The sequence below is a fragment of the Balaenoptera ricei genome, chromosome 8, assembly GCF_028023285.1.
Source record: "Balaenoptera ricei isolate mBalRic1 chromosome 8, mBalRic1.hap2, whole genome shotgun sequence".
Taxonomy (NCBI): domain Eukaryota; kingdom Metazoa; phylum Chordata; class Mammalia; order Artiodactyla; family Balaenopteridae; genus Balaenoptera; species Balaenoptera ricei.
The window spans coordinates 32,835,869-32,861,905 of NC_082646.1; the positions used below are offsets into that span (position 1 = coordinate 32,835,869).

General features: G+C 34.1%; 2 protein-coding genes across 2 annotated transcripts in view; one reads left to right on the forward strand and one right to left on the reverse strand.

The window, feature by feature from the left end:
• The window catches only part of DYNC2H1 (dynein cytoplasmic 2 heavy chain 1), a 357,806-nt gene that overhangs the window by 28,714 nt on the left and 303,055 nt on the right, over positions 1 to 26,037 (reverse strand). Inside the window, exon 86 of the mRNA XM_059930504.1 lies at positions 3,995 to 4,104. Coding sequence (XP_059786487.1) covers positions 3,995 to 4,104 — 110 coding nt within the window. The remainder of the gene's footprint in view (positions 1 to 3,994; positions 4,105 to 26,037) is intronic.
• Positions 21,711 to 22,463, forward strand: LOC132369685 (coiled-coil-helix-coiled-coil-helix domain-containing protein 2-like). The gene has a single exon (XM_059929361.1). The coding sequence runs from the start codon at positions 21,711 to 21,713 to the stop codon at positions 22,170 to 22,172; it is 462 nt and encodes a 153-aa protein (XP_059785344.1). The 3' UTR covers positions 22,173 to 22,463.

Sequence of the window (26,037 nt, forward strand, 5' to 3'; positions counted from 1 at the left end):
CGGCTGCCCTCTGGGCTGCTTCTAGGGCACCACTTGAGTAAGTGCCAACAATGGCCACCACAGCCCACCCAGGGTCCACCCTGGGACCAAGTCACCTCTGCATCCCAAAGTCAAGTCTTTTCCTTGGTCCTGGTCACCCCAGATCCAGTGCCATACTGTGGCATGGACTAAGAGGGGCCAGAGCGTTTGCTTAGCTCAGGCTGGGGTGTATGATGAGGCAGTCATGGGAAACTCAGCAGCTGCTAGAGCAGACCTCTCTCCACCTTGCCCCAGCGGCTAGCCAGTGCACACACACTCCTGTTGAATGGAGTCCAGGATTCTCCCAGCCCTTCTATTTGTCACAGTGTTCCTCCAACCAGTGAGGGGGCTTATCTCCTCCATGTAGGACCCCAGGACTGGGATGCCTAGTCTGTGGCTTGACCCACGCACTCCCCAGGGCTAGGGTCTGCCCGTATAATTGCCCTTTTCCTCTGAGTCCCCTCTCTGGGGCACAGGTCCTGATTTGATTGCTTTTCTTTCCTTCCTATCTGATTACATGTGTATTTTTCTTACAGCTATGGTTTTAAAAGAGTCCTTCTACCAGTTCCAGTTAGTTTTCAGTGAGAAATGCTCCTCCTGTAGATGTATTTTTGATGTGTTCAGGGAGAAGATGAGGGTCACATCCTCTTACTCAACCGTCTAGTCTCCTTAACCCATTTTAACTTTAAATCATTTAATTTTTTTTTTTACATCTTTATTGGAGTACAATTGTGTTACAATGTTGTGTTAGTTGCTGCTGTATAACAAAGTGAATCAGCTATATGTATACATATATCCTTATATCCCCTCCCTCTTGCATCTTCCTCCCGCCCTCCCTATCCCACCCCTCTAGGTGGTCACAAAGCATGGAGCTGATCTCCCTGTGCTATGCGGCTGCTTCCCACTAGCTATCTATTTTAAATTTGGTAGTGTATATATGTCCATGCCAGTCTTTCACTTCATCCCAGCTTACCCTCCCCCATTCCTGTGTCCTCAAGTCCATTCTCTACGTCTGTGACTTTATTTTAGTCCTGCCCCTAGGTTCTTCAGAACTATTGTTTTTTAGATTCCATATATATGCGTTAGCATATGGTATTTGTTTTTCTCTTTCTGACTTACTTCATTCTGTATGACAGTCTCTAGGTCCATCCACCTTACTACAAACAACTCAATTTCGTTCCTTTTTATGGCTGAGTAATATTCCATTGTATATATGTACCACATCTTCTTTATCCATTCATCTGTTGATGGATACTTAGGTTGCTTCCATGTCCTGGCTATTGTAAATACAGCTGCAATGAAAAGTGTGGTACATGACTCTTTTTGAATTATGGTTTCCTCAGGGTATATGCCCAGTAGTGGAATTGCTGGGTTGTATGGTAGTTCTATTTTTAGTTTTTAAGGAACCTCCATACGGTTCTCCATAGTGGCTGCAACAATTTACATTCCCACCAACAATGCAAGAGGGTTCCCTTTTCTCCACACCTTCTCCTGTGTTTATTGTTTGTAGATTTTTTGATGATGGCCATTCTGACCGGTGTGAGGTGATACCTCATTGTAGTTTTGATTTGCATTTCCCTAATGATTAGTGATGTTGAGCATCCTTACATGTGTTTTTTGGCAATCTGTGTATCTTCTCTGGAGAAATGTCTATTTAGGTCTTCTGCCCATTTTGGATTGGGTTTTTTTTTTGATATTGAGCTGCATGAGTTGCTTGTATATTTTGGAGATTAATCCTTTGTTAGTTGCTACGTTTGCAAATGTTTTCTCCCATTTTGAGCATTGTCTTTTCATCTTGTTTATGGTTTCCTTTACTGTGCAAAAGCTTTGAAGTTTCATTAGGTTCCATTTGTTTATTTTTGTTTTTATTTCCATTTCTCTAGGAGGTGGGTCAAAAAGGATCTTGCTGTGATTTATGTCATAGAGTGTTCTGCCTATGTTTTCTTCTAAGAGTTTTATAGTGTCTGGCCTTACATTTAGGTATTTAATTCATCTGAGTTTATTTTTGTGTATGGTATTAGGGAGTGTTCTAAATTCATTTTTTACATGTAGCTGTCCAGTTTTCCCAGCACCACTTATTGAAGAGGCTGTCTTTTTTCCATTGTATATTCTTGCCTCCTTTATCAAAGATAAGGTGACTATATGTGTGTGGGTTTATCTCTGGGCTTTTTATCCTGTTCCATTGATCTATATGTCTGTTTTTGTGCCAGTACCATACTGTCTTGATTACTGTAGCTTTGTAGTATAGTCTGAGGTCAGGGAGCCTGATTCCTCCAGCTCTGTTTTTCTTTCTCAAGATTGCTTTGGCTATTCAGGGTCTTTTGTGTTTCCATACTAATTGTGAAATTTTTTGTTCTAGTTCTGTGAAAAATGCCATTGGTAGTTTGATAGGGATTGCATTGAATCTGTAGATTGCTTTGGGTAGTATAGTCATTTTCACAATGTTGATTCTTCCAATCCAAGAATATGGTATATCTCTCCATCTATTTGTATCATCTTTAATTTCTTTCATCAGTGTCTTATAGTTTTCTGCATACAGGTCTTTTGTCTCTTTAGGTAGGTTTATTCCTAGGTATTTTATTCTTTTTGTTGCAATGGTAAATGGGAGTGTTTCCTTAATTTCTCTTTCAGATTTTTCATCATTAGTGTATAGGAATGAAAGAGATTCCTGTGCATTAATTTTGTATCCTGCTACTTTACCAAAGTCATTGGTTAGCTGTAGTAGTTTTCTGGTGGCATCTTTAGGATTCTCTATGTATAGTATCATGTTATCTGCAAACAGTGAAGGAAACGATAGCAAAGATCAATAAAACTTAAAGCTGGTTCTTTGAGAAGATAAACAAAATTGATAAACCATTAGCCAGACTCATCAAGAAAAAAAGGGAGAAGACTCAAATCAATACAATTAGAAATGAAAAAGAAGTAACAACTGACACTGCAGAAATACAAAGGAGAGATTATTACAGGAAACTATATGCTAATAAAATGGACAACTTGGAAGAAATGGACAAATTCTTAGAAAAGCACACCTTCTGAGACTGAACCAGGAAGAAATAGAAATTATAAACGGACCAATCACAAGCACTGAAATTGAAACTGTGATTAAAAATCTTCCAGCAAACAAAAGTCCAGGACCAGATGGCTTTACAGGTGAATACTATCCTTCTCAAACTCTTCCAAAATATAGCAAAGGGAGGAATACTCCTAAACTCATTCTATGAGGCCACCATAACCCTGATACCAAAACCAGACAAAGATGTCACAAAAAAAGAAAACTACAGGCCAATAACACTGGTAAACATAGATGCCAAAACCCTCACCAAAATACTAGCAAACAGAATCCAGCAACACAGTAAAAGGATCATACACCATGATTAAGTGGGGTTTATCCCAGGAATGCAAGGATTCTTCAATATACATAAATCAATCAATGTGATACACCATATTAACAAATTGAAGGAGAAAAACCATACGATCATCTCAAGAGATGCAGAAAAAGCTTCTGACAAAATTCAACACCCATTTGTGATAAAGTCTCTCCAGAAAGTAGGCATAGAGGGAACTTACCTCAACATAATAGAGGCCATATATGACAAATCCACAGCCAACATCGTTCTGAATGGTGAAAAACTGAAACCATTTCCACTAAGATCAGGAATAAATCATTTAAATTTAAATAGCATCATTTGACTTCTGCCTACCATATTGGACACAATAGGTCTAGATAAATAAATGACCAAAATTTTAAAAATTAAAGTTTGCCTTTTTCAATTCTAATAAAAAACACATCATAATTGAAAGCAGTGTTCTCTAAACTAAAAGTTTACTGTTATTAAAAGTCAAGTATTAAGAAATAACACAACTATCTGGATTCAACAGTAAATTTATTTCTTGACAATCAAGGGAATGTGATCAGAAGTGAATAAATCAAAGTATAATTACCCTCTCAAACAAATAAGTATTTCATTCTATTTACCTTGCAGTTTCCTGGCGAAGCGCATTGAGAAATGTGTCTGGGTGGAAGAGTTCTGATAGGTCAAGTGTATCGGAGAGAAGAGTCTGTTTTTCAGCTCTCTCTACCCAGTTCTAGGAGGAGGGAGATACACAAACACACATTTAAAAACTTTGCAAACTTGAAAGATAAAGAAATCTATTAGAGAAGAATTATGCAGAAGTCATTTTCAATGAGGAAGTTATACAGTTTCCAAATGCTTTGAAATGATGTCTAGGAAAAAAATTTTTTTCCACTGTATGTTGTAAAATCTGCTATAGTTTTTTGATATAATATCCATCTATCACAAAAAAGCTTCTTTGCACAACCTTTTGTTAGTAGAGATCTATTCAAAATAAAAAGTCTAAAACATGACATTTAATCTCATATATGGCGTTTAGGTTTGGACTAGCACTTCTCCTAGTGATGACTCACCTCTCAAAGTGTGCTCAGGGGTTACTGAGCATCTGGGTCTACTACTAGAGTTCCCAAGGCTGCCAATTCTTGGCAAGGCAAACTGAACTTGGGTTCCAGATCTAACAGTAAATTTGCCACCTTACTAAATCAAGTATTATAGTGGAGGGTAATGTCCAGGAAAAAATAATTTTTTTGTTAAAATGTGTTTTTTAATAGTCTTTTCTGCTTATCTGCCATTTTGTAAATCAATTTATACTTCATTTGGAGAAACATACATCATCATTAAGTATGTTTAATAAGCATAATAAAAAATTGCCATTTGGAACAAATAACAAAAAAAACCAAAGCCTTCTGCAAAACTTACTATATGCTTTCCATGTATTAACCAATTTTATGCTTACTACAATCCTAAAGTTGGTGTTAAAATCCCCATTTTACAATCAGAAAATGGAGGCATGGTGAGGTTAAGGGTCTTGCCCAAGGTCACATAGTTAGTGTTGGAGCAATGTAATAAACTCAGGTGATTTGTTTTTCTGTAATATTTCTGCAGGTACTAATGTGTCTTAAGAGATTGCTTACTGACAATTTCTGAATCAGTCTGTTACTTCAGCTGTTACACAGAGATGGTACCACAGTAATGGCTATTAAAAACTTTCAGAATTCTCATTTACTCAGTAATTCATTTTGCATGATTTATAAAGTCTAGGAAAAAATTATTTATTTAATTTATGATTATGTAGAAAGGCTGTGTTTCATGTACTATAACACCCTATTATCCATCAAAGCATTTAGCCAGGCCTAGAATAGGAGAATTTAATATCTCCAAAGCTAGTGTGCTTGCATTAATATCTTAATGCATTTGACTAGTAATCCTACTCTACAGTTTGTAGCAAAAAATGTTCCTATGTCCTTCCTAGCAATTGATAATATGTTGGTTTTAAAAGTAGAAAGGACTTTAAAAAGAGATCTCTTTAACAAAGTATAATTATTTCTTCTTCCATATTATCCTTGTAATAATAACACTCCACAAAGTATCTATTTTCAATTAAATAATTAAAAATTATGCATAGCATATATTGTTTACTCCTTATCAAATATTTTTTTAAAACATCTTTATTGGAGTATAATTGCTTTACAATGGTGTGTTAGTTTCTGCTTTATAACAAAGTGAATCAGTTATACATATACATACGTTCCCATATCTCTTCCCTCTTGCATCTCCCTCCCTCTTATCAAATATTTTTATATCTGCCTTCTATTTTCATTACCTAAACACAGTCAACAAATTATGCTTCCATGACCCATTTTTATTGTAAATACTTATTTATTTTTAAAACAACTGTAAATATATCAAATTATACTATTATTTCAAAAAGTCCTTAACATTAATTTTGAATTCAAAAACTCCAAAAGAGTTGTTGCCAACTATGGATGTGCATATGTTCAAATTAATTAAAAATTAGAGTGTGGCTGATAATCAGAGTTTAACTTCATTAAAGTCTGAACTAACATAATTAGTCAAGGAGAAAAACCCTCTTTAGTAAAAATGTTTTTTTTAGTCTATAGTAAAAATAACCTGTTAGTTTATTAAGCTTAAAGGTAGAATAAAGCAAAGGTATATTTGATAAGATAAAGTTTAAATAACAAAGATTCTTTTAATGTATATATCATTAAACAGTAAATTTCAAAATAAAGAACCAATAAGCACATTTTTTTAATTTTTAAAAACTACATTAAATCTGCTCATGGATGTTTACAGAAGCTTTATTCATAATTGCCAAAACTTGGAAGCAACCAAGATATATCCTTCAGTAGGTGAATGGATAAATAAACTGTGGTACACTGTTACAATGGAATATTATTCAGCGCTAAAAATAAATGAGCTATCAAGCCATGAAAAGACATGGAGGAAGCTTAAATGCATACTACTAAGTGAAAGAAGTCATTCTGGAAAGCTACATACTATATGATTCCAACTATACGACATTCTAGAAAAGGCCAAACTATGGAGATAGTAAAAAGACCAGTGGTTTCCAGGGATAAGGGAGGAGGGAGAGTTGAATAGGTAGAGCAGAGGATTTTTAGGGCAGTGAAAATACTCTGTGTTATTATAATAATGGGTATATGTCATTATACATTTGTCCAAATCCACAGAATGTGGATTATTATACCCATTATTATAATAAGCACCAAGAGTGAACCCTAAGGTAAGTTATGGATGTGGGTGATTATGATGTGTCAACATAGATTCATCCTTGGTAAAAATGTACAGTTCTGATGAGTGATGTTAATAATGCAGGAGGCTATGCATGTGTTGGAGCAGGGAGCATATGGGAAATCTCTGTACCTTCCTCTCAATTTTGTCGTAAACCTAAAATTGCTCTTAAAAATGTCTTTTTTTTTTAAAAAAATGACATTTATACTCATTTAAAAGAATAGAAATAAAGACAATTAACATAACCTTTATGAGCAGTAATGCACATATATGGATTGAGCTCTCAACAAAGCTGTAGGCATATTACTGGCAGTTATTTTTCAGGAAAGGTTTCTTCTTTACTCCACTCCTGGTTACAGGCCATGCTCTTTTTAAAGGACTAGGTTTGAGACTGAACATAAGGCCCATGTCTCTTCTATGATTATGCAACTATATAGCTATAATTCTTCAAATGTTATATAATAAATGTAATCATAGAAGTAAGCAAATAAATACCTAATAGAATTGAACAACTTAATGGGTTGGGTAATTTCTTAAATACTATAAACACACAGATTCATAGGCAGTAAAACTTCTAAACTAGAATGAACCATAGAGATCGAGTATAGTTTCCTTACTATAACACAGAAAATGATTTTTCCCAGGTGATACGGACAGTTTAAAAATATTGCAAAATTTTAGTTTAAAATGGTTAGTGATGAAGCAGAACACATGAACAGAAATGGCATTCATTCATTCATTCAGAAGCACTTGCTGAAGGCAAAGAGCTTATCACCCTAGTTAGGGGAGATCAGACATGCATAGATCACTGTGGTCAAAAGGTATTAAGGGGAAAATCATATAAGAAATGAATCATGTCTCAGGAGCGATCTACTCCTATATGGACCAACATATATAGAATTTTGAACGAAAAGGCTGTTCTCTCAAGAATTTAACATCTAGCTAACTTACTGTTCACTTGTGAATATAAATGAGTATCATTTTTTAGGCCAGAGTTCGGAAAATATATAAACCACACCTCTGTATCTTTTTTCTTCTAAACGTTATTCAAAAGTGTTCTCCAATTCTTTTATATATTACTCAAAACTAAGATTTTTAAGGATGTAGAAGTCAGTTAAATCAGTTAAATATAAAATTATATCTAAATGATTTTTGTAACAAAATTAAATGGATATAATAAAAAAAAATCTTCTAAAAAACTCGAAGGGTCGCAAAGCATAAAAACAGAAATAATCAAATCAAATGATTGGAGTAAATCCAATTGTATAAGTTATATCCCACAGAGAAAAAAATATTTCCTTCCAAGTGTTCACACACATTTATGAAATACATCATATATCTAGACACAGAGAAGAAAATGAGCTTCAATCTCATCATATTGAAACAAAAATACAAGAACTTAATATATCATAAAGGTGGCATCAAAGATCACTGGGGAATGAAAAAGATGTTCAATAAATGGTGCTGGGGGAAAATTATTCACTTTTTTTGGGAAAAAAGTCTAAACTTTAATTCACATACAGTCTAAAATTATGCTAATTAGCATTCAGAGTTGAAATAGTGTTGAAAAAGAGAAAACCAAGACAAGGGAAAAAAGATTATGTCTGATTAGAATGGTAGACCTTTTTTTAAAAAAGAAAATATGTGTTAGATTATAAAAAATTTTGTATATACCAAAATATCATAAATAAATGTAAAAGGCATTAAAACTAAATTTGGAAAAATATTTTCCACAAATATGAAAATGAATTAATAACATTAATACAATTGTAGACTGTTTACATGCTTATTGAAACATAAAGATAGGATCATCCTCAATAGTTATATAAATTTAAAAATTAATACATGGTTTTAGTCCTTCAGAATACTAGAATGAGAAATGATAATGCTCAAATGTTGTAAGTGTGCAACATGGACACAATTTTGGACACAATATTTTTATAAAGCAATTTGATGAAATGTGCCAAAGCTTTGAAAATATTCAAGCCATTTTACTCAGTAATTTCTTTTCTTGGGATGTAAATTAAGAAAGTAATCAAGAGATTATTATGGCTTGCTCATTTAAAATTATTTGTAATATTAAGAAATCAGAAGCATAATAATAATAGAAATTCTATAATAATATATAATAGAATAATAGAAATTAGCTAATTAATTTATGATACATCAATACAATAAAATATTACATAACATTAAAAACTGGTATTTGAAGAATATTTAATGACAATGGAAAATGTTTATTACTTAATGTATTTATCAGAATGTAAAAATATACACATAGTATTAACCTGATTATGTAAAAATTACTTGAATACATAGAAAAAATATTGACGAAAGCCATTATCAACTTATATCATTTCAGTTGGGTCTGACCTATAACCTATTAATGACTGTCTTCATTCACATTTTATAGCAATTATTTAGTATTAAGATGAAATACATTAATTAACTGATGCCATTTTATTTTGTTTTAATGAACTGTGTTCCTTCAAAAAAGGGTTTAAGGCAAATAACAAATAATTCAGGCAGTCATTCTTCTCAATGTGCCATCTTTCACTTTCCTTCATCTTTTCTTCAAAATTATTTAGTATAAGTTTAGAGATTTAAGAATCTGCGAACAAATTCATCCAGAATTAAAATCTAATTTATCCAGAATGAAATTAAGTACCTCCAGTCATTGACTGGAGTAAACAAAACATTTAAAGTTATTAGTATGTTGACAAGTCTGGATATAACAAGTTTCTCAATTCATTGGATTAATAGATAGTAATAAACTGCAGCTCATCTGCAAGGTAGATTATCAGGAATTATATATTGGAATTAAAACCTCAGAATTAGTAATTAAAGACAAATAAGATCTTTCTTCCTAGGAAAGACTTGTACCAACTTCAAAAAACAGTAGGTGTACTACTAGATGTTTGCCATTCCTTGAATCTAAATTTTTCCTAAATTCAAACCTGGGTTTATATCATCATATTTCAAATCTTGTGTATTAGGTTTACTAGTCATATAAACATGGGAGAAAAGATAAATTAAGTAAGCTCTCCAAGTTTAGTCTTTTGAGTCTCAGTTTCAAGTCATCTTTAAGTAGACTTTTGAGACTGAAATGTAAAATATGGAGTTCAAGAGAACAAGATTGATTTGGATGAGTTTTCTGGAGATCTAATCATTTTGACTACATGATCCCTAAAAAAATAATTTCTTGCCTCATGTGCTCCATTAATAAATTTACCTTGCCTATCAACTTTAGAGAACTGCTTTTTAAAAGTGTGTTAAATACACTGCAGTTAAGATTCCATCCATTAATGTTCTGCTAACCATTTACATTGACTTTAATTCTTCACGGCATCTCAGAATTTTGATGTGTTTTGATTTTTATTCAGCTAAATTAATTCATAATTTTCTTTTTGATATCCTCTTTGTACCATAGGTTATTTAAAAGTAGGTATTTAAATAACTTCCCGGTATTTTAAATTTCCTCAAATCTTTTTGTTATTAATTTCTAACTCCATTTTATTGTAAATCCTTTTAGATTATTTGATACAAGTTTCATCTACCTATGGATCCACCTTGGTATAATTCTGTGTGCACTTGAAAAGAATGTGTACTCTGCTGTTGTTGAATGTAATGTTCTATAAATATCAATTAAGTTACCTAATAATGTTGTTCAAGTCTCCTATATCCCTACTGCTTTTCTATCTGCTCATTCTGTCAATTATTTATTGAGGGAGGTTTTGATATCCCCAATTTTAATTGTGGATTTATCTATTCCTCTTCACAGTTCTATCAGTTTTTACATCATGTATTTTGAAACTCCGTTGTTAAATGTGTAACAGTTTAGTATTGTTATGTTCTTTTGATGACTTGATCACTGTATCATTATAAAATAACCTTCATTATCCCTTATTATATTCTCTGCTTTGAAACCTACTTTACCTGATATTAATATAGCTACACAGTCATGGTATATCTTTTTCTATCATTTTGCTTTCAACCTATTTGTGTCTTATTTAAAGTGCAATGCCCTGATGCCTGATAGGCATCCTAGTTGGATTTTGTTATAAGCAGTTTGACAATTTTTGCATTTTAGTTGGTAGCTTTGAAAATATGTATCAATGTAAATATACTACTTAATGATTTATTTTAACATTATTTAGGGAGGAAATGAGCTTATAAATAGCTATATATTGTAAAAGAAAATTTTAGGGTTTAGGCTGAGCAAAATAGAATTCAATGAGTAAAATGATGGCTTTAATAATAATAATTATCACATTTTAGTAACATAATATCATGAACATAATATTTATCACATGTATCTCACTCACAGAAGTCAATGTCCTTACAATAGCATACAAGGCCTTCACTGTCTGCCCCTACCCCAATTCCAACCTCTCCCCCCCCAACCACATCATTCTAACCTTTTACTTCTCTGACCACATTTTCCTTATTTACTCTCCTTCAGTCACACTGGCTTCCCTTTCGCAAAAAAAATCTTCTGCCTCAGGGTACTTGCCGTTCCCTCTGCCTGAAACTCTCTTCTAGCAGGTATCTATCTGCAGGGCAATTCCCTCAACTTCTTCAGGTCCCTGTCAAATACCACCATATCAAAGATGTCTTCCCTAATTCTACCACCTTAACTAATTTTTTTTTTTTTTACATATTTTACCTTTAGATCTCTATATGTTATTAATAGGAGTTAAAAAAGAAAGTATCTATTGTCAAGGTAAGTCAACAGCTGTATTTTTTTAACATGGAATTGGTTAAAAATTTTCTAAAGGACTTCACTGTGTTTCTTTCCTGAGGGTGTTTCAAAGTAAATTGTCTAAGAAACTAAATTTTCATTTCCCCATTTTCATGTTTTTAGGCAATTTATTTCAACGAAACAACTTTAGAAAAAAGAAGTAAGTGTTGGCTTTTGAGAGGGGCTTCAACATTATAAGCTTATAAAGAAATTCTAATGTTCTTGGCCATTCTCATCTCCTACTGATCTAGAGATATGCTGAAAGCTACCTAAATCATAAGAAATCTCTCTTTGCCTTAACCTCTCCCACTGTGGATGCCACTCACTTGCAGACTGGATAAGATTTCTTAACCATTTACATTTCCCCTGTTAAGGCAAAGAAATCATGTTTGGAAATGAGACTTGTTTTATGGTAATTTAACCTTTATTCATTCTAAATTCCCCATGAAATTGCTAACCATCTTGTACAATGGAATGCCAGAATTAGCAGTAGATCGGGAGCCATAGGGAAAAGAGATAATATTGTCCTGTAAGGTATCTTTTTAGAAACAGTATTAATTAGAATAAGAAATTTCTCCACACACTAATTTATGAACAGAACTTGATATTGCGAAATGACATTATGATAAAATATGTACACAACATGAACATCCATATTCATTACAGTGGAAACCACTATAGATAATGTAGTAAGCTCTCTGCTTTGCTTTACTATTTCTTTAAACTTAATATCCTAATTTTTCTACATGAAGTTAGCATTTTCTTCCTGTTTGAACCCTTGGCATAGTGAACACAACCTGTCTCCACAGGGATAAAAGAGAACAACATTTCTGAAAGATTTTTCTACAAGAGACCTGTTACTTGTTAGGCATTCTTTATAATTCTGCCTCTAGTATATTAAAAGACTAAGGTTTATTCCCTCAGTATTTATCAGGCAATTGCAAATAGTATAAAAAATGAAAACAAAAAATGCACAGTATTTTGGGTTCTACCTTGTAGGTTATTTCTGGATTGTCAAAAATATCTGTCAAAAATATCAAAAAACAAAAACAAATCTTGAATTAACAAAATAGAGATTGAACAAACCAAAAAACCTTACCCAAATCATTGAGATACACAAAAGAAACTAAACCTTAGTAGCAAACCTAGGTGCTTAAAAAACTGAGAGCATGTTATATATTTCTCATTGCTTAGAAAAACTTAGCTACATCCCTACAGCCAAGATAGCAGAGTATGAAGACACTGAGCTCAACTCCTCCCATGGGAACATCAAAATTATAACTCTTTATAGAACAACTATCTATGAGAATGACCTGAAGACTAGCAGAAAAGATTTTCCACAACTAAAGATATAAAGAAGGAACCACAATGAGACAGGTAGGAAGGGCGTAGATGTAGTTTAGTCAAGACCCACATCACCATGTCAGTGATCCATAACTGGGAAGATAATCATAACTGCAGAGGTCTGCCAAAGGAGTGAGGGGTCCAAGGCCCGTGTTGGGCTTTTCAGTCCATGGGTCCTGCACCAGGAAGATGAGCCCACAAACATCTGCCTTTCAATGCCAGCAGGGCTTATTTATGGAAGAGCTGGAGGGTTATAGGAAACAAGACTCTGCTCTTAGAGGGCACATGCAAAATCCCACACAATCTAAGTTCCAGCACAGAGGCAGTAATTAGAAAAGAGCCTGGGTTGAACGCACTTGCTGATCTTAGAGTCTCCTGGAGAGGCAGGAGGTAAATGGGATACCCCCTGGGTACACAGACACTGGCAGCACCATTTTTGGGTGCCCTTTCTACCATGGGACACTGGTGCTGGCACACTCCACTTCGGAGTTCTCTCTCCCACCTATTAGTGCCATAAGATTACATGTCACCAGTGGCTGGCACCAGTCCCAGGACCCATTGGGCAGTGTAGTCACCTGTGCAGGGACAATATCCTACTCACAACACACTGGCAGCCACAGTTTGAGATAGGACTTGGCAGTCAACCAGGCCAGGGCCAACCATGCATACCAGTGTGCCCACAGTAACTGGTCCTGTTACTGTTACAACAGAAGGGCCCAGGCAGCCCACATAGGGGGCACACCTAGAGCATCTAGCTCTGATGACCACAGAGGTGTCTGTGGCTGGACCCCACAGAATATCTCCTACATAAGGCCACGTCTACAAGATCAAGAAATGTATATAACATATCTAACACATAGAAATAAGCACAGAGAATCAGGTAAAATGAGGAGACAGAGGAATATGTTCCAAATGAAGGAACAAGACAAAACCTCAGAAAAAGAACTAAAGGATGTGGAAATAAGCAATCTGAGAATGGATTCAATGTAATGATCATAAAGATGCTCAACAAATGGAGAAGAATGGAAGAACACATTAAGAAGTTTAACAAAGAGTTAGAAAATATAAAAAAAAAAATCAAACAGAGCTGAAGAATACAATAACTGAAATAAAAAAATAAGCTAGAAGGAGTCAACAATAGATAAATTGATACACAGAAACAGATAAGTGAACTGTGAGACAGAGTAGTCAAAATCATGCAATCTGAACAGAAAAAAAAGAAATTTAAAAAAAATGAGGGTAAATTAAGAGACCTCTGAGACAACATCAAGCATACAAACATTCACATTATAGGGGTCCCAAAAGTAGAAGAGAGAGAGAAAGGGGCAGAGAACTTATTTGAAAAAATAATAGCTGAAAATTTCCTTAACCTGGCAAAGGAAAAAGACATCCAAGTCCAGCAAGGACAGAGAGTCACAAATAAGATGAACCCAAAGATATCCACACCCAAAATCATGACAATTAAAATGGCAAAAATTAAAGATAAAGAGAGAATTTTAAAAGCAGCAACAGAAAAGCAGCTAGTTATGCAACAAGGAACCCCCATAAGACTATCAGTTGACTTTTCAGCAGAAACTTTGCAGGCCAAAAGGGATTGGCATGATACATTCAAACTGATGAAAGAATAAAGCCTACAACCAAGAATACTCTATCTGACAAAGCTATCATTCATTAGAAGGACAGATTAAAGAGTTTTACAGACAAGCAAAAGCTAAAATAGTTCAGGCACCACTAACCCAGTGTTACAAGAAATATTAAAGGGACTTCTCTAAGCAGGGAAGAAAAGACCACAACTAGAAATATAAAATTATGAAAGGAAAAATCTCTTTGGTAAAGGCAAACATGGAGTAAAAGTATTATATCCACCATTTATAAAGCTAGCAGGAAGGTTAAGAGACAAAAGTAGTAAAATTATCCATATCCGCAAGAAGTAGTACAGGGACATACACAAGAAAAGATGTAAAATATGAATTCAAAAATATTAAACATGGGGGGCAGTAAAAATGTAAGGTTGTTAGAATGTGTTTGAACTTAAAAGATCATCAATTTAAAATAGTCATATATGTTTTTATGTATAAACCTCATGGTAATCACAAACCAAAAATCTATAATAGGTACACATACAAAAAAGAGAAAGGAATCCAAACATAACACTGAAGTTAGTCATCAAATCACAAGGGAAGAGAGTAAAATAAGAAGAAAGGAACCAAAAAGAAATACAAAAATAACCAGAAAACAATGAACAAAACAGCAGTAAGTATACGCCTATCAATAATTACTTTAAATATAAATTGAAAGAGACTTACTTACAAGAGACTCACTTCAGATCTAAAAACCACACACACTAAAAGTGTGGGGATGGTAAAAGGTATTCCATGAATATGGAAACAAAAAGAAAGCTGGGTTAGCAAATCTTATATCAAACAAAATAGACTTTAAAACAAAAAGACTGTAACAAGAGACAAAGAAGGACAGTGCCTAATGATCAAGGGATCAATCCAACAAAAAGACATAACATTGTAAATATATATGTGCCAAACACAGGAGCACCTAAATACATAAACCAAATATTAACAAAGGTAATGGGAGAAATAGACAGTAATACAATAATAATAGGGGACTTTGACACCCTAATTACATCAATGGACATATCATCCAGACAGAAAATCAATAAGGAAACATTGGCCTTAAACACATTAGACCAGATTTAGACCAAATTGCACTATATATACATATATACACACACACACACACACACACACACACACACACACATACATACATATATATATAGAACATTCCATCCAAAAGCAGCAGAATACATAATATTTCCAACTGCACATGGAACATTCTCCAGGATGGATCACATGCTAGGACACAAAACAAATCTCAATAAATTAAGGAAGACTGAAATAATACCAAATATCATTTCTGACCAGAATGGTATGAGCCCAGAAATCAACTACAATAATAATAATAATAAAATAACTGCAAAAAACACAAACATGTGTAGGCTAAACAATATGCTACTACATAATTTCACTGAAGAAATCAAAGAAGAAATCAAAAATGCCTGGAGGCAAATAAAAATGGAAATCCAAAATCTATGGGACATAGCAAAAGCAGTTCTAAGAGAGGAAAGTTTATATCAATACAAACCTACCTCAGGAAACAAGAAAATCTCATATAAATAATCTAACCTTACACCTAAAGGAACTAGAAAAAGAAGGACAAACAAAACCTAAAGTTAGTAGAAGAAAAGACATCACAAATATCAGAGCAGAAATACACAAAAAAGAGACTTAAAAAAAAAAAAATAGAAAGATGAATGAAACTAAGAGCTAATTCTTTGAAAAGATAAACAAAATTGATAAACCTTTAGCCCAACTCATAAAGAAAAAAGAGAGAGGACGTAATCAATAATATCAGAAGTGAAAAAAGAGAAGTTACAACTGACACCACAGAAATACAAAGGATCATAAGAGATTACCACAAACAATTATATGCCAATAAAATGAACAACCTAGAAGAAATGCACAAATTCCTGGAATATACAATCTCCCAAGACTGAACCAGGAAGAAACAGAAAATATGAACAGACCAATTTCCAGTAATGAAATGGAATGGGTGATTAAAAAAATCTTGAAAAAACAAAGTCCAGAACCAGATGGCTTCACAGGTAAATTCTATTGAACATATCAAGAAGAGTTAACACCTATCCTTCTCAAACTATTCTAAAACATTGCAGAGGAAGGAACACTTCTGAACTTATCACAAGGCGAGAATCACCCTGATACAAAAAATCAGACAAAGATAACCACAAAAAGAAAATTATAAGTCAATATCACTAATGAACATAGATGCAAAAATCCTCAACAAAATCTTAGGAAGCCAAATCCAACAATACATTAAAAGGATCATACACCATGATCAAGTGGGATTTATCCCAGGGATGCAAGGATTTTTCAACATCTGCAAATCAATCAATGTAATACACCACATTAATGAATTAAGAATAAAAACAATATGATGATCTCAATAGATGAACTAAAAGCTTTTGACAAAATTCAACATCCACTTGTGATAAAAACTCTCAACAAAGTGGGCACAGAAGGAACCTACCTCAACATATTAAAGGCCATATGAAAAGCCCACAGCTAACAACATACTCACTGGTGAAAAGCTGAAAGCATTCTCTAAGATCAGAGACAAGACAAGGATGCCCACTCTCTTTTATTCAATATAGTACTGGAAGTCCTAGACACAGCAATCAGACAAGAAAGAGAAATAAAAGGAATCCAAGTTGGAAAAGAAGATGTCAAACTGTCACTGTTTGCAGATGACATGATATTATATACAGAATATGCTAATAACCCTTAATAATACCACCAAAAAACTAGTAGAAGTCATCAATGAATTCAGTCAAGTTGCAGGATACAAAATTAATATACAGGAATCTGTTGTGTTTCTGTACACTTAAAGTATCAGAAAGAGAAATTAAGAATACAATCCCAGTTACAATTACATAAAAAAGAATAAAATACCTAGGAATAAATCTAACTAAGGAGGTAAAAGACTTGTACTTGGAAAACTAAGACACTGATGAACAAAACTGAAGGTGACACAAACAAATGAAAGCAAATATCGTGCTCATGGATTGGAAGAATTAATATTGTTAAAATGATCATATAACCCAAGGCAATCTTCAGATTCAATGCAAACCCTATCAAAATACCAACGGCATTTTTTTCACAGAACTAGAACAAATAATTTGAAAATCTGTATGGAAACACAGAAGACCCTGAATACCGAAAGCAATCTTGAGAAAGAATAAAGCTGGAATTATCATGTGCCCTGATTTCAAACCATACTACAAAGCTACAGTAATCAAAACAGTATGGTACTGGCAAAAAACCAGACACATAACTCAATGGAACAGAATAGAAAATCCAGAAATGCACCCACATTTACATGGTTAATTTATGACAAAGGAGGCAAAAATATACAATGGGGAAAAGACAGCCTCTTCAATAAGTGGACAGCTACATGCAAAAGAATCAAACTGGACTACTTTCTCACACCACATACAAAAATAAACTCAAAATGCATTAAAGACTTAAATGAAAGGCCTAAACTCACAAAACTCCTAGAATAATACATAGGCAGTATGCTCTTTGATATCAGTCTTAGCAGTGTTTTTTGGATCTGTCTCTTCAAGCCAGGGAAAACAAAAATAAAAATAAATAAATGGGACTATATCAAACTAAAAAGCTTTTCCACTGTGAAGGAAACTATCAGCTAAACCAAAAGACAGCCTACAGAATGAAAGAAAATATTTGCAAATGATATCTCTGATATGGGGTTAATATCCAAAATATACAAAGAACTCATACAACTCAACATCAAAAAAAAAAATTATTAAAAAAAAGGCAGAGGACCTGAATAGACATTTTTCCAAAGAAGATATACAGATGGCCAACAGACATATGAAAAGATGCTCAACATTCCTAATCATCAGGGAAATGCAAATCAAAAATTCACAATGAGATACTACCTCATACCTGTCAGAATAGCTATCATTAAAAAGACAACAAATAACAAGTGTTGATGAGGACTGGAAAAAAAAGGGAACCCTCGTGCACTGTGGATGGGATTATAACTTGGTACAGCCATTACAGAAACAGCACAGAGCTTCTGCAGAAAATTAAAAATAGAACTGCCATATGATCCAGCAATTCCACTTCCGGGTATTTACCTAAAGGAAACAAAAATGCTAATTCAAAAAGATATATGTACTCCAATGTTCACTGCAGCATTACTTACAATAGTCAAGATATGGAAGCAACCTAAGTGTCCATCAATAGATGAATGGGTAAAGAAGATGTGGTATATGGAGAAAATGGACTATTACTCAGCTGTAAAAAATGAAATCTTGCCATCTGCAATATGGATGGATTTAGAGGGCATTATGCCAAGTGAAATATGTCAGATGGAGAAAGACAAATACCACATTATCTCACATGTGGAATCGAAAAAGCAAAACAAACAAATAAACAAACCCAAACAAAAACAGAGTCATAGATACAGAGAACAAATAGATGGTTGCCAGAAGGGCAGGGGATGGGGTAGTGGGTAAAACAGGTGAATGGGATTAACAGGTACCACCATCCAGTTATATATAATAAATAAGTGAGCTGGCTGCAATATACAGCATAAGGAATATATGGTCAATAATACTATAATCACTTTGTATGGGGACAGGTGGTTACTCGACTTATCACGCTGATCATTTCATTATGTATGCAAGTATGTAATACCTGAAGATAACATAATATTGTATGTCACCTATATTTCAATTAAAAAAAAACTTAGCTGTAATAAACCTTTTAAGAAGAACAATGCCAGGCCATGTAGTTTGGTAATGAATAAATATTCAGGGACAAACTAACTTCTAATATGAATTTGGTAAGAGCATGATAGATATTTAGAAGGCTTACTTCTTCTAACTCTATAAATTAAAGTCAACTGGTCTAATTCTTAAAAATCTGAACCACTTTCTAGTTGGGTTCTGTTAATGGTCCCTCACATGTATAGTTGACTTAAAAAAAAAAAAAAAAAACTCAAGCTGTACAAACGTCTGAGTGAAACTAACCTCTACAGTAGTAGTCTTGAATGAAATGATTTTGCTAGCTTTTTAAACTTTGTTGACTTAATAGACGTGGTCTTATCTCATTAGAAACAGAATAAACCTTATCTTACCTTTAAAAAGGGAAATCTTTACTCTTCCTCTACCCTTAATATATCTATCTTTTACAATACTGGGCAGTCTAGCTAAACCTATGGTATTTTTTAATTTGAAAAAACAGAAACCATAAATCTGGGTTTCTAGGCTTAATATTTGACACAGGAAGTGTTATTTTTCAATAAAATCTTATGGTTTTCTTTTATACCCTTGTGAAGAAAATTTTGGAAACGAAAATTTGATTATCTATGTTTTTTCTTGATTGTTTCCCCTGGCTTTTCCAAAGACAGGAATGAGTTAAGTTGCATGAGTAAAACCCTCACAGGGTTCATGCAGAACCTGAACTACTGTGAGAAACAAGGTTATTAGGAATATCTTTTGCACAGCACTTAATTTTTAGTGTGGCAAACCAGGAATTTATATAGTCCACCCTATTTATAGGTCCCCTCCTAATAATCAATTATAATTTATAATTTATGATTACTCCAAGTTCTTATTTAAGACCAATCCTTCACATATGCACAGGGATCTATTTTCTCTTATCTTTCCAAGAATTTTACTCCTCAAATTGTTCCCTTTCTTCTTGCACTATTATATTTCCTCCTTTATTGGATACAGATATGGTGAAATAGTTCCCACTAAAAACCAAACCAAACCAAAAAATACTCTCTTGGTCCTTCTTCTCACCAGCTATTATCCTATTGATATTTATCTGTGCCACTTCATAATAAAATTCCCTAAAAATAAAATTGTCTAGTTTCATCTATAATATTTGACCTTTTTAAAACACTTTGACCTTTTTAAAACACTTTCTTCTCTTGGCTTCTCAATCACCACAGTCTCCCAGTCTTTTTTCTGTCTTCCTGACTATAACTTCTTGGCGTCCATCATTGACTCCTCCTCCTTTCCTGGACTTCCCAATATTGGGGTGTACTCAGGACCATTACTTGGTCAATCCTATAGTTTTAAAGACCAGCTTTCTATACTTATGATTCCCAACATTGTATCTCCTACTCCTACCTGTTTCCTGTCACTTACTTTTCTGACAATTCCACCATGATGTTTAACAGTTATCTAAACATGTTCAAATCAGAATTCTAAATTTGCAAGACCACCTTCCTCTTCTAAGAAATCTTCTCTATCACCAGAATCCTTCAGCTCAGTGAGAAATTCAATTGATTGCTCAGGCCAAAACCTTGAAATTATTTTTTACATCTCTCTCCCATGTCCCACAGCCAAATTCACAGGTCTGATATAAAAATCTTAGCACTTCTTCATTTCCACATCCACCACCCTAATCCATAACACCATCACATTATCACTTGGATTACTGCAATAACCTCTTAACTAGTTAGCCTGTTCCCTGCCTACATCTGTTTTTCCCTCAGATATGTTCATGATTTGCTTTCTTACTTCATTCAAGTCTCTGTTTAAATATCACCTCCTAAGTGGCCTTACGTGACCACTCGTGCTGAAGTGTCACCCTTTTCAACCCACTCACTTTCTAACTCCTTTAATCTACATCAATTTTCTCTACAGCATCCTGATATTTATTAGATATAAAGTTCAGTTCGGCTTCAATATTTCATCAAGATCTACTATTTGCCTTCACCTCTGGTAGCCCCAATAAATAGATGCTTACTTTAAAAATGTCCTGACATTCCCAGAAATGAATAATATAAATATGTGTATAAGCACAGATGTTACTACCCTATCTAATAAGTGTAACAATGTTACAAATGCCAACAAGGTATGACATTTAGATTTATTTAAAATATTAGATTATTTACTATCACATATAAATAGGCATTTTACGTGCCACTTGGAGTGAAAATAACCCCTTTTGTGCTCTATAGGTTGAAATTCTCTTGCTCTAAACTATAAATGAGAGTTTATTATTGCAAGAGTAAAATTTAAAAAATAATCGTGAAAACTGTTAATTTTATATTAAAAAATTAAGAACTCTAGAGTTCAATAAATAGAGAAATTGATAATTATTACAAATATTAAGAGAGACTACAGTAGCTAGATAAGTGTAAGGAAAAATGTTGGAAGAATTTTAGTCAAGAAATATTAATACAAATTTAACTAATATGAAGAATAATATACATATTTGGTTATCTTGAAATTCAGATCTTTGTAAAATTGACATACCTGCATTTGCAACACTAAATAAAATTACTATTAAGAACAAAATTTAGGAGTCTCGCGTTTGAAGACCCCGCTTCGCCACGCATTTAAGATGCCTCGTGGGAGCCGAAGCCGCACTTCCCCTGTAGCCCCTCCGGCCAGCCGGGCACCTCAGATGAGAACCGGGCCCAGGCCAGCGCCCGCAGCTCAGCCACCAGCAGTGGCTCCACCATCTGCTGTTGGCTCCCCTGCTGCTGCTCCCCGGCAGCCAGGTCTGATGGCCCAGGTGGCAACCACTGCAGCCGGCGTGGCTGTGGGTTCTGCCGTCGGCCACACTCTGGGTCATGCCATCACTGGTGGCTTCAGTGGAGGAAGTAATGCTGAGCCCTCAAGGCCTGACATCACTTACCAGGAGCCTCAGGAAACCCAGCTGGCACAGCAGCAGCAGAATGGCCCATGCTCTTTTGAGGTGAAACAGTTTTTGGAGTGTGCCCAGAACCAGGGTGACCTTAAACTTTGTGAAGGTTTCAGTGAGGTGCTGAAACAGTGCAGACTGGCGAACGGGTTAGCTTAATCAAGAAGTTCCAGTTGAAGGCATGGAAAATCATCTCTCATGACCACGCTGATTTAGCATTAAAAATATAATTGATAGTGAGGATATAAAGTATGAAGCCACCAGTTAAACCGCTCCTCAATCATTAATAACTTTTGTGCTTCAGGATTGCAGTGGAAGAGGGTATTCTCACCATATGGAAGCTCACTGAGATGATATTGAGTTTGGGGCTAGGCAGATGTTTGTGTGGCCTCTTAAACATGATTTTGTTTGTGAATTAATTAGAATAAAGTGATTTTATTTCCAAAAAAAAAAAAAGAACAAAATTTAATTGTAGGTTATTTAGTTTTATTTAACATGAATCCTTCAAGGGGAGGTTCTAGTTGGGAATACTTTCTATCTTGTGAGAATGAAGTAACAATGAAATATTAGCTTTGCCATCTTGAATTTTCTCAAGGAGAAACAAGGCCCTAATACCATTTACAAAAAAATCCAATATAAATCATCTTCAATCCAGGCATAAACAATTTTTAAAAATACAGAAAAGAAAAAAATAAAGAAAAATTAGATACATCAAATATTTATTTTCTCACTTTTACAATTTCAAAACAATAGACATTAAAAGGAATATTTATTTAGGAACATTTTTTCATTGAGGTTTTGAATTTGTGGAGGTTGAAAAAAAGCTTAACAGAATCATTAATATAGATTAACAATCGTTTTCAGGACATGAAGTATGAGGAGCTTTGAGATTTCTTTAAGCTATAGACCTTCTGTTCAAGGTTTTTCCTAGAAAACATGTTACTGAAATATATTTTCCTAAACTATTTTTACTATTCACAAACAAGTTAATATTATTGGTAGTAATATTAAATATTCTACTTTAATATTATGTGCAATAGACAATTAGATAAGCATATATATCTTAAAGTCCTTTTAAAGTGTGACAATGTGTAAATCAACAATGAAACCAATCGCTGCTTTTCTTGCTTGTGAAGAGTTTTCCAGCTGCAAATAGCTAACAACAAAGTGAACCTGATAGAAGATACATTATAGAATGGAAAATCAGCATGCACTTATCATTGACAATGGAATAAACGTGGTGAGGGCTATGACTGATTTAGGAATCAAATGTACACAATGTTTTGTTCACAACTTTCCATTGGTTTTCAGAAATAATAACAGTATTCGATAGGACAGACTTATTGACTATAGCAGAAAAATTGTCAACTACTTTCATTCTTCTTCTTTAACCAAAGATAAAACTATATGACATAAAAGACATTTTTCAATTGTCTTGTTATATACTAATAAACTGTGTTCATACAAGATGTAATGGAAGACTTTAAGTGGTAAAAATGGCTGTATAAAGCAAGGAAAGCCTTGAAACAGTGTTTTGAAAATAAGGGTACCAACATAGCAGATATTACTAACAATCACTGGTTACTTTCAGGGAAAGTAATTTGTTTGCTAGAACCTGCCAGTTCTTCAAAAAACCAAACTTGTCTCAAGAGTTTAAATTCTCTGCATGTTTTCTGCTGTAAAGATCCTCTTACTGTGATACTCCAGGAAGCTGCTGAAATTGGTATGCATGTGATAAAAGCTGAGATGCAGATAAAAATTCAGAGAAGATTTTGTTATCTTGAAAGCCAGTTATGTTGCTATATTGTCACATTTCTAGACCCAAGATTTATCTTCTGCAAGAAGTACAAATAGCATGGTTTATAGGATTGCTTCTATAAAACTGCCAATCGTCATAGACTACTGTTTAGTATTCCAAATGTGCAAGATAGTTGACTACAGGCAGAAGTAATCAGCTGACAGTATTGAGAAATTACTGTCCCTGTACAAAATTTGACTCCTAAAATTCTGTAATTCTACTGCTATAGTAATAGCTATATTTTATTGGATAAAATTTCAGATATACTATACCCTAAGTTCATTCTATAATGGCGATAATCCAATTTAAAGTTTGACTGTATGTTAATCTTAAATCTCAGGATTTTGGCAAAGGTGTATTTTTCTATGCAATTCTAATTTAATGTATTTATTTATTATATATCTCCTTCACTAAATGTAGAGATTCCTATTGGCAGAACAATGAATGGCACATAATAAAAGTTCAATAAACATTCACCAAATGATGAATAAATTAAAGAATATGAATAAAAAACACCCGTAAGGTAGCTCTTCTAGCTGAGTATAGTACATGAAAATAGGGATGCTGGAGGTTTTTGACCACATACAATTTTTTCGATTTTGTTTATGTAAGTTTTCCTATGAATAATTTTACGGAGTACCCAGTATGTGTAAAACACTGCAGTAATGACTGTGAAAGTTACTGAGTTAGGGGAAAAAAAGAGATTCCCTTTTCAGGAATGCAAAGTATTGCAGAACCTTGCAAAATAGATTAAGACACCTCAGAAAATGAATGAAAAGTAACAATGTAATTTTAATAAAATTACTTTTAAAGTTCAGGATCTTAAGAGAAAATGAAACAAACCTTCAAATGTTAGATGGTGGAACAGAGTATAAAGTTAAACAATAGTGTTCATTGGGTAGATTTAAATAGAAGCTAAAATCTCAGAAATATCTCATGGGTACTACAAAAATACATCTCAGGAGGTGTATGAATCATGATGATTGGGAAGCATGAAAGAGATTTATGTCAGTTTGCTTGAGAATAACCCTAAGATTGACTGAATCATTAATTTATTCAGCAGATATTTATTGAAAAACCTACTTGTGTAAGCCACTGTTCTACATGCTTGGATAGAGCAGTAAACAGACAAAAATCTCTGCCCTTATCAAGCTTCCATTTTAGTGGAGGAATACAAAGAAAACAAACAAACAAACAGATAAGTAAAATATATAGACTATTAGGTGGAGATATAGGCTATGGAAAAAAATTTAAAAGGGAAACAGGATGTAAAGTATCAAGGAAGAGGAGGGTTACAATCTGAAATAGGATGGTCCTGAAGGGATAAAGAAACTTCCTTCCTTGCAAAAAGAAAAAAAGAAAAAAAAAAGAAGAAACAAAGAAAAAAGAAACTTCCTTGCAGATATCTGAGGGAGAGCATTCCAGGTAGAGGAAACAGGAAGAATAAAGTCCCTTTGAGGGAGTGTGCCAGGCTGTTCATTGAAAAGCAAGGAGACCAGTATGGCTGGAACAGAATAAATTAGGAAGCAAAAAGTAGGAGAGGAAATCAGAGAGGTAAACGGGCCAGATCTTGTAGGTTGCTATAAGGATTTTGTTACTCTGGATGAGATGAGAAACCGTGGGGAAATTTCCAAGAGAGGAGTGATATAATCTGACGCTTTAACCAGAATATTTAGACTGCTGGGTTGAGAACTGACCAGAAAGGAGACCAGGGTGGAAGCAGGACTAGTCAGGTGGCAGCTGCACCAATAATGACTTCAATCAAGGTAGTAGCAGTGAAAAGTGGTGAGAGGTGTCTCGGAATATATTTTGAACATACAGCCAAGGTAATTTTTCTGGTTGAATGGATGCAGTGTATGAGAGGAGAAGAGTTAACAATGATTCCAAGACCTTGTGCCTATGCCTCAAGAAGGGTGGAGATGTCATTTACTTTTACGGGAAAGGCTGCGGGTAGCACAAGTTTTTCAGTAAAGGGCAGGAGTTCAGTTTTGAATATGTTAAGTTTGAGATGTTAATTAAACATCCAAGTGAAAATACTGAGTATACAGCAGAGTTAGGGGAGAATACTGGGCTGGAGCTATAAATCTGAGATTAATCAAAGTTTAGATGGGATTCATAGGCATGAGATCACTATGGGTGGAGTAGAGATAGAAAAGGTCAGAGGACTGTGCTCTAGGGAATCCAATTAGAGATGAAGGAATAGAAAAGCCAGAGAAATAGATAAAA

Bases quoted from the DNA above. Each gene is read 5' to 3' on its own strand.
- LOC132369685 (XM_059929361.1), top strand. From the start codon at position 21,711: ATGCCTCGTGGGAGCCGAAGCCGCACTTCCCCTGTAGCCCCTCCGGCC.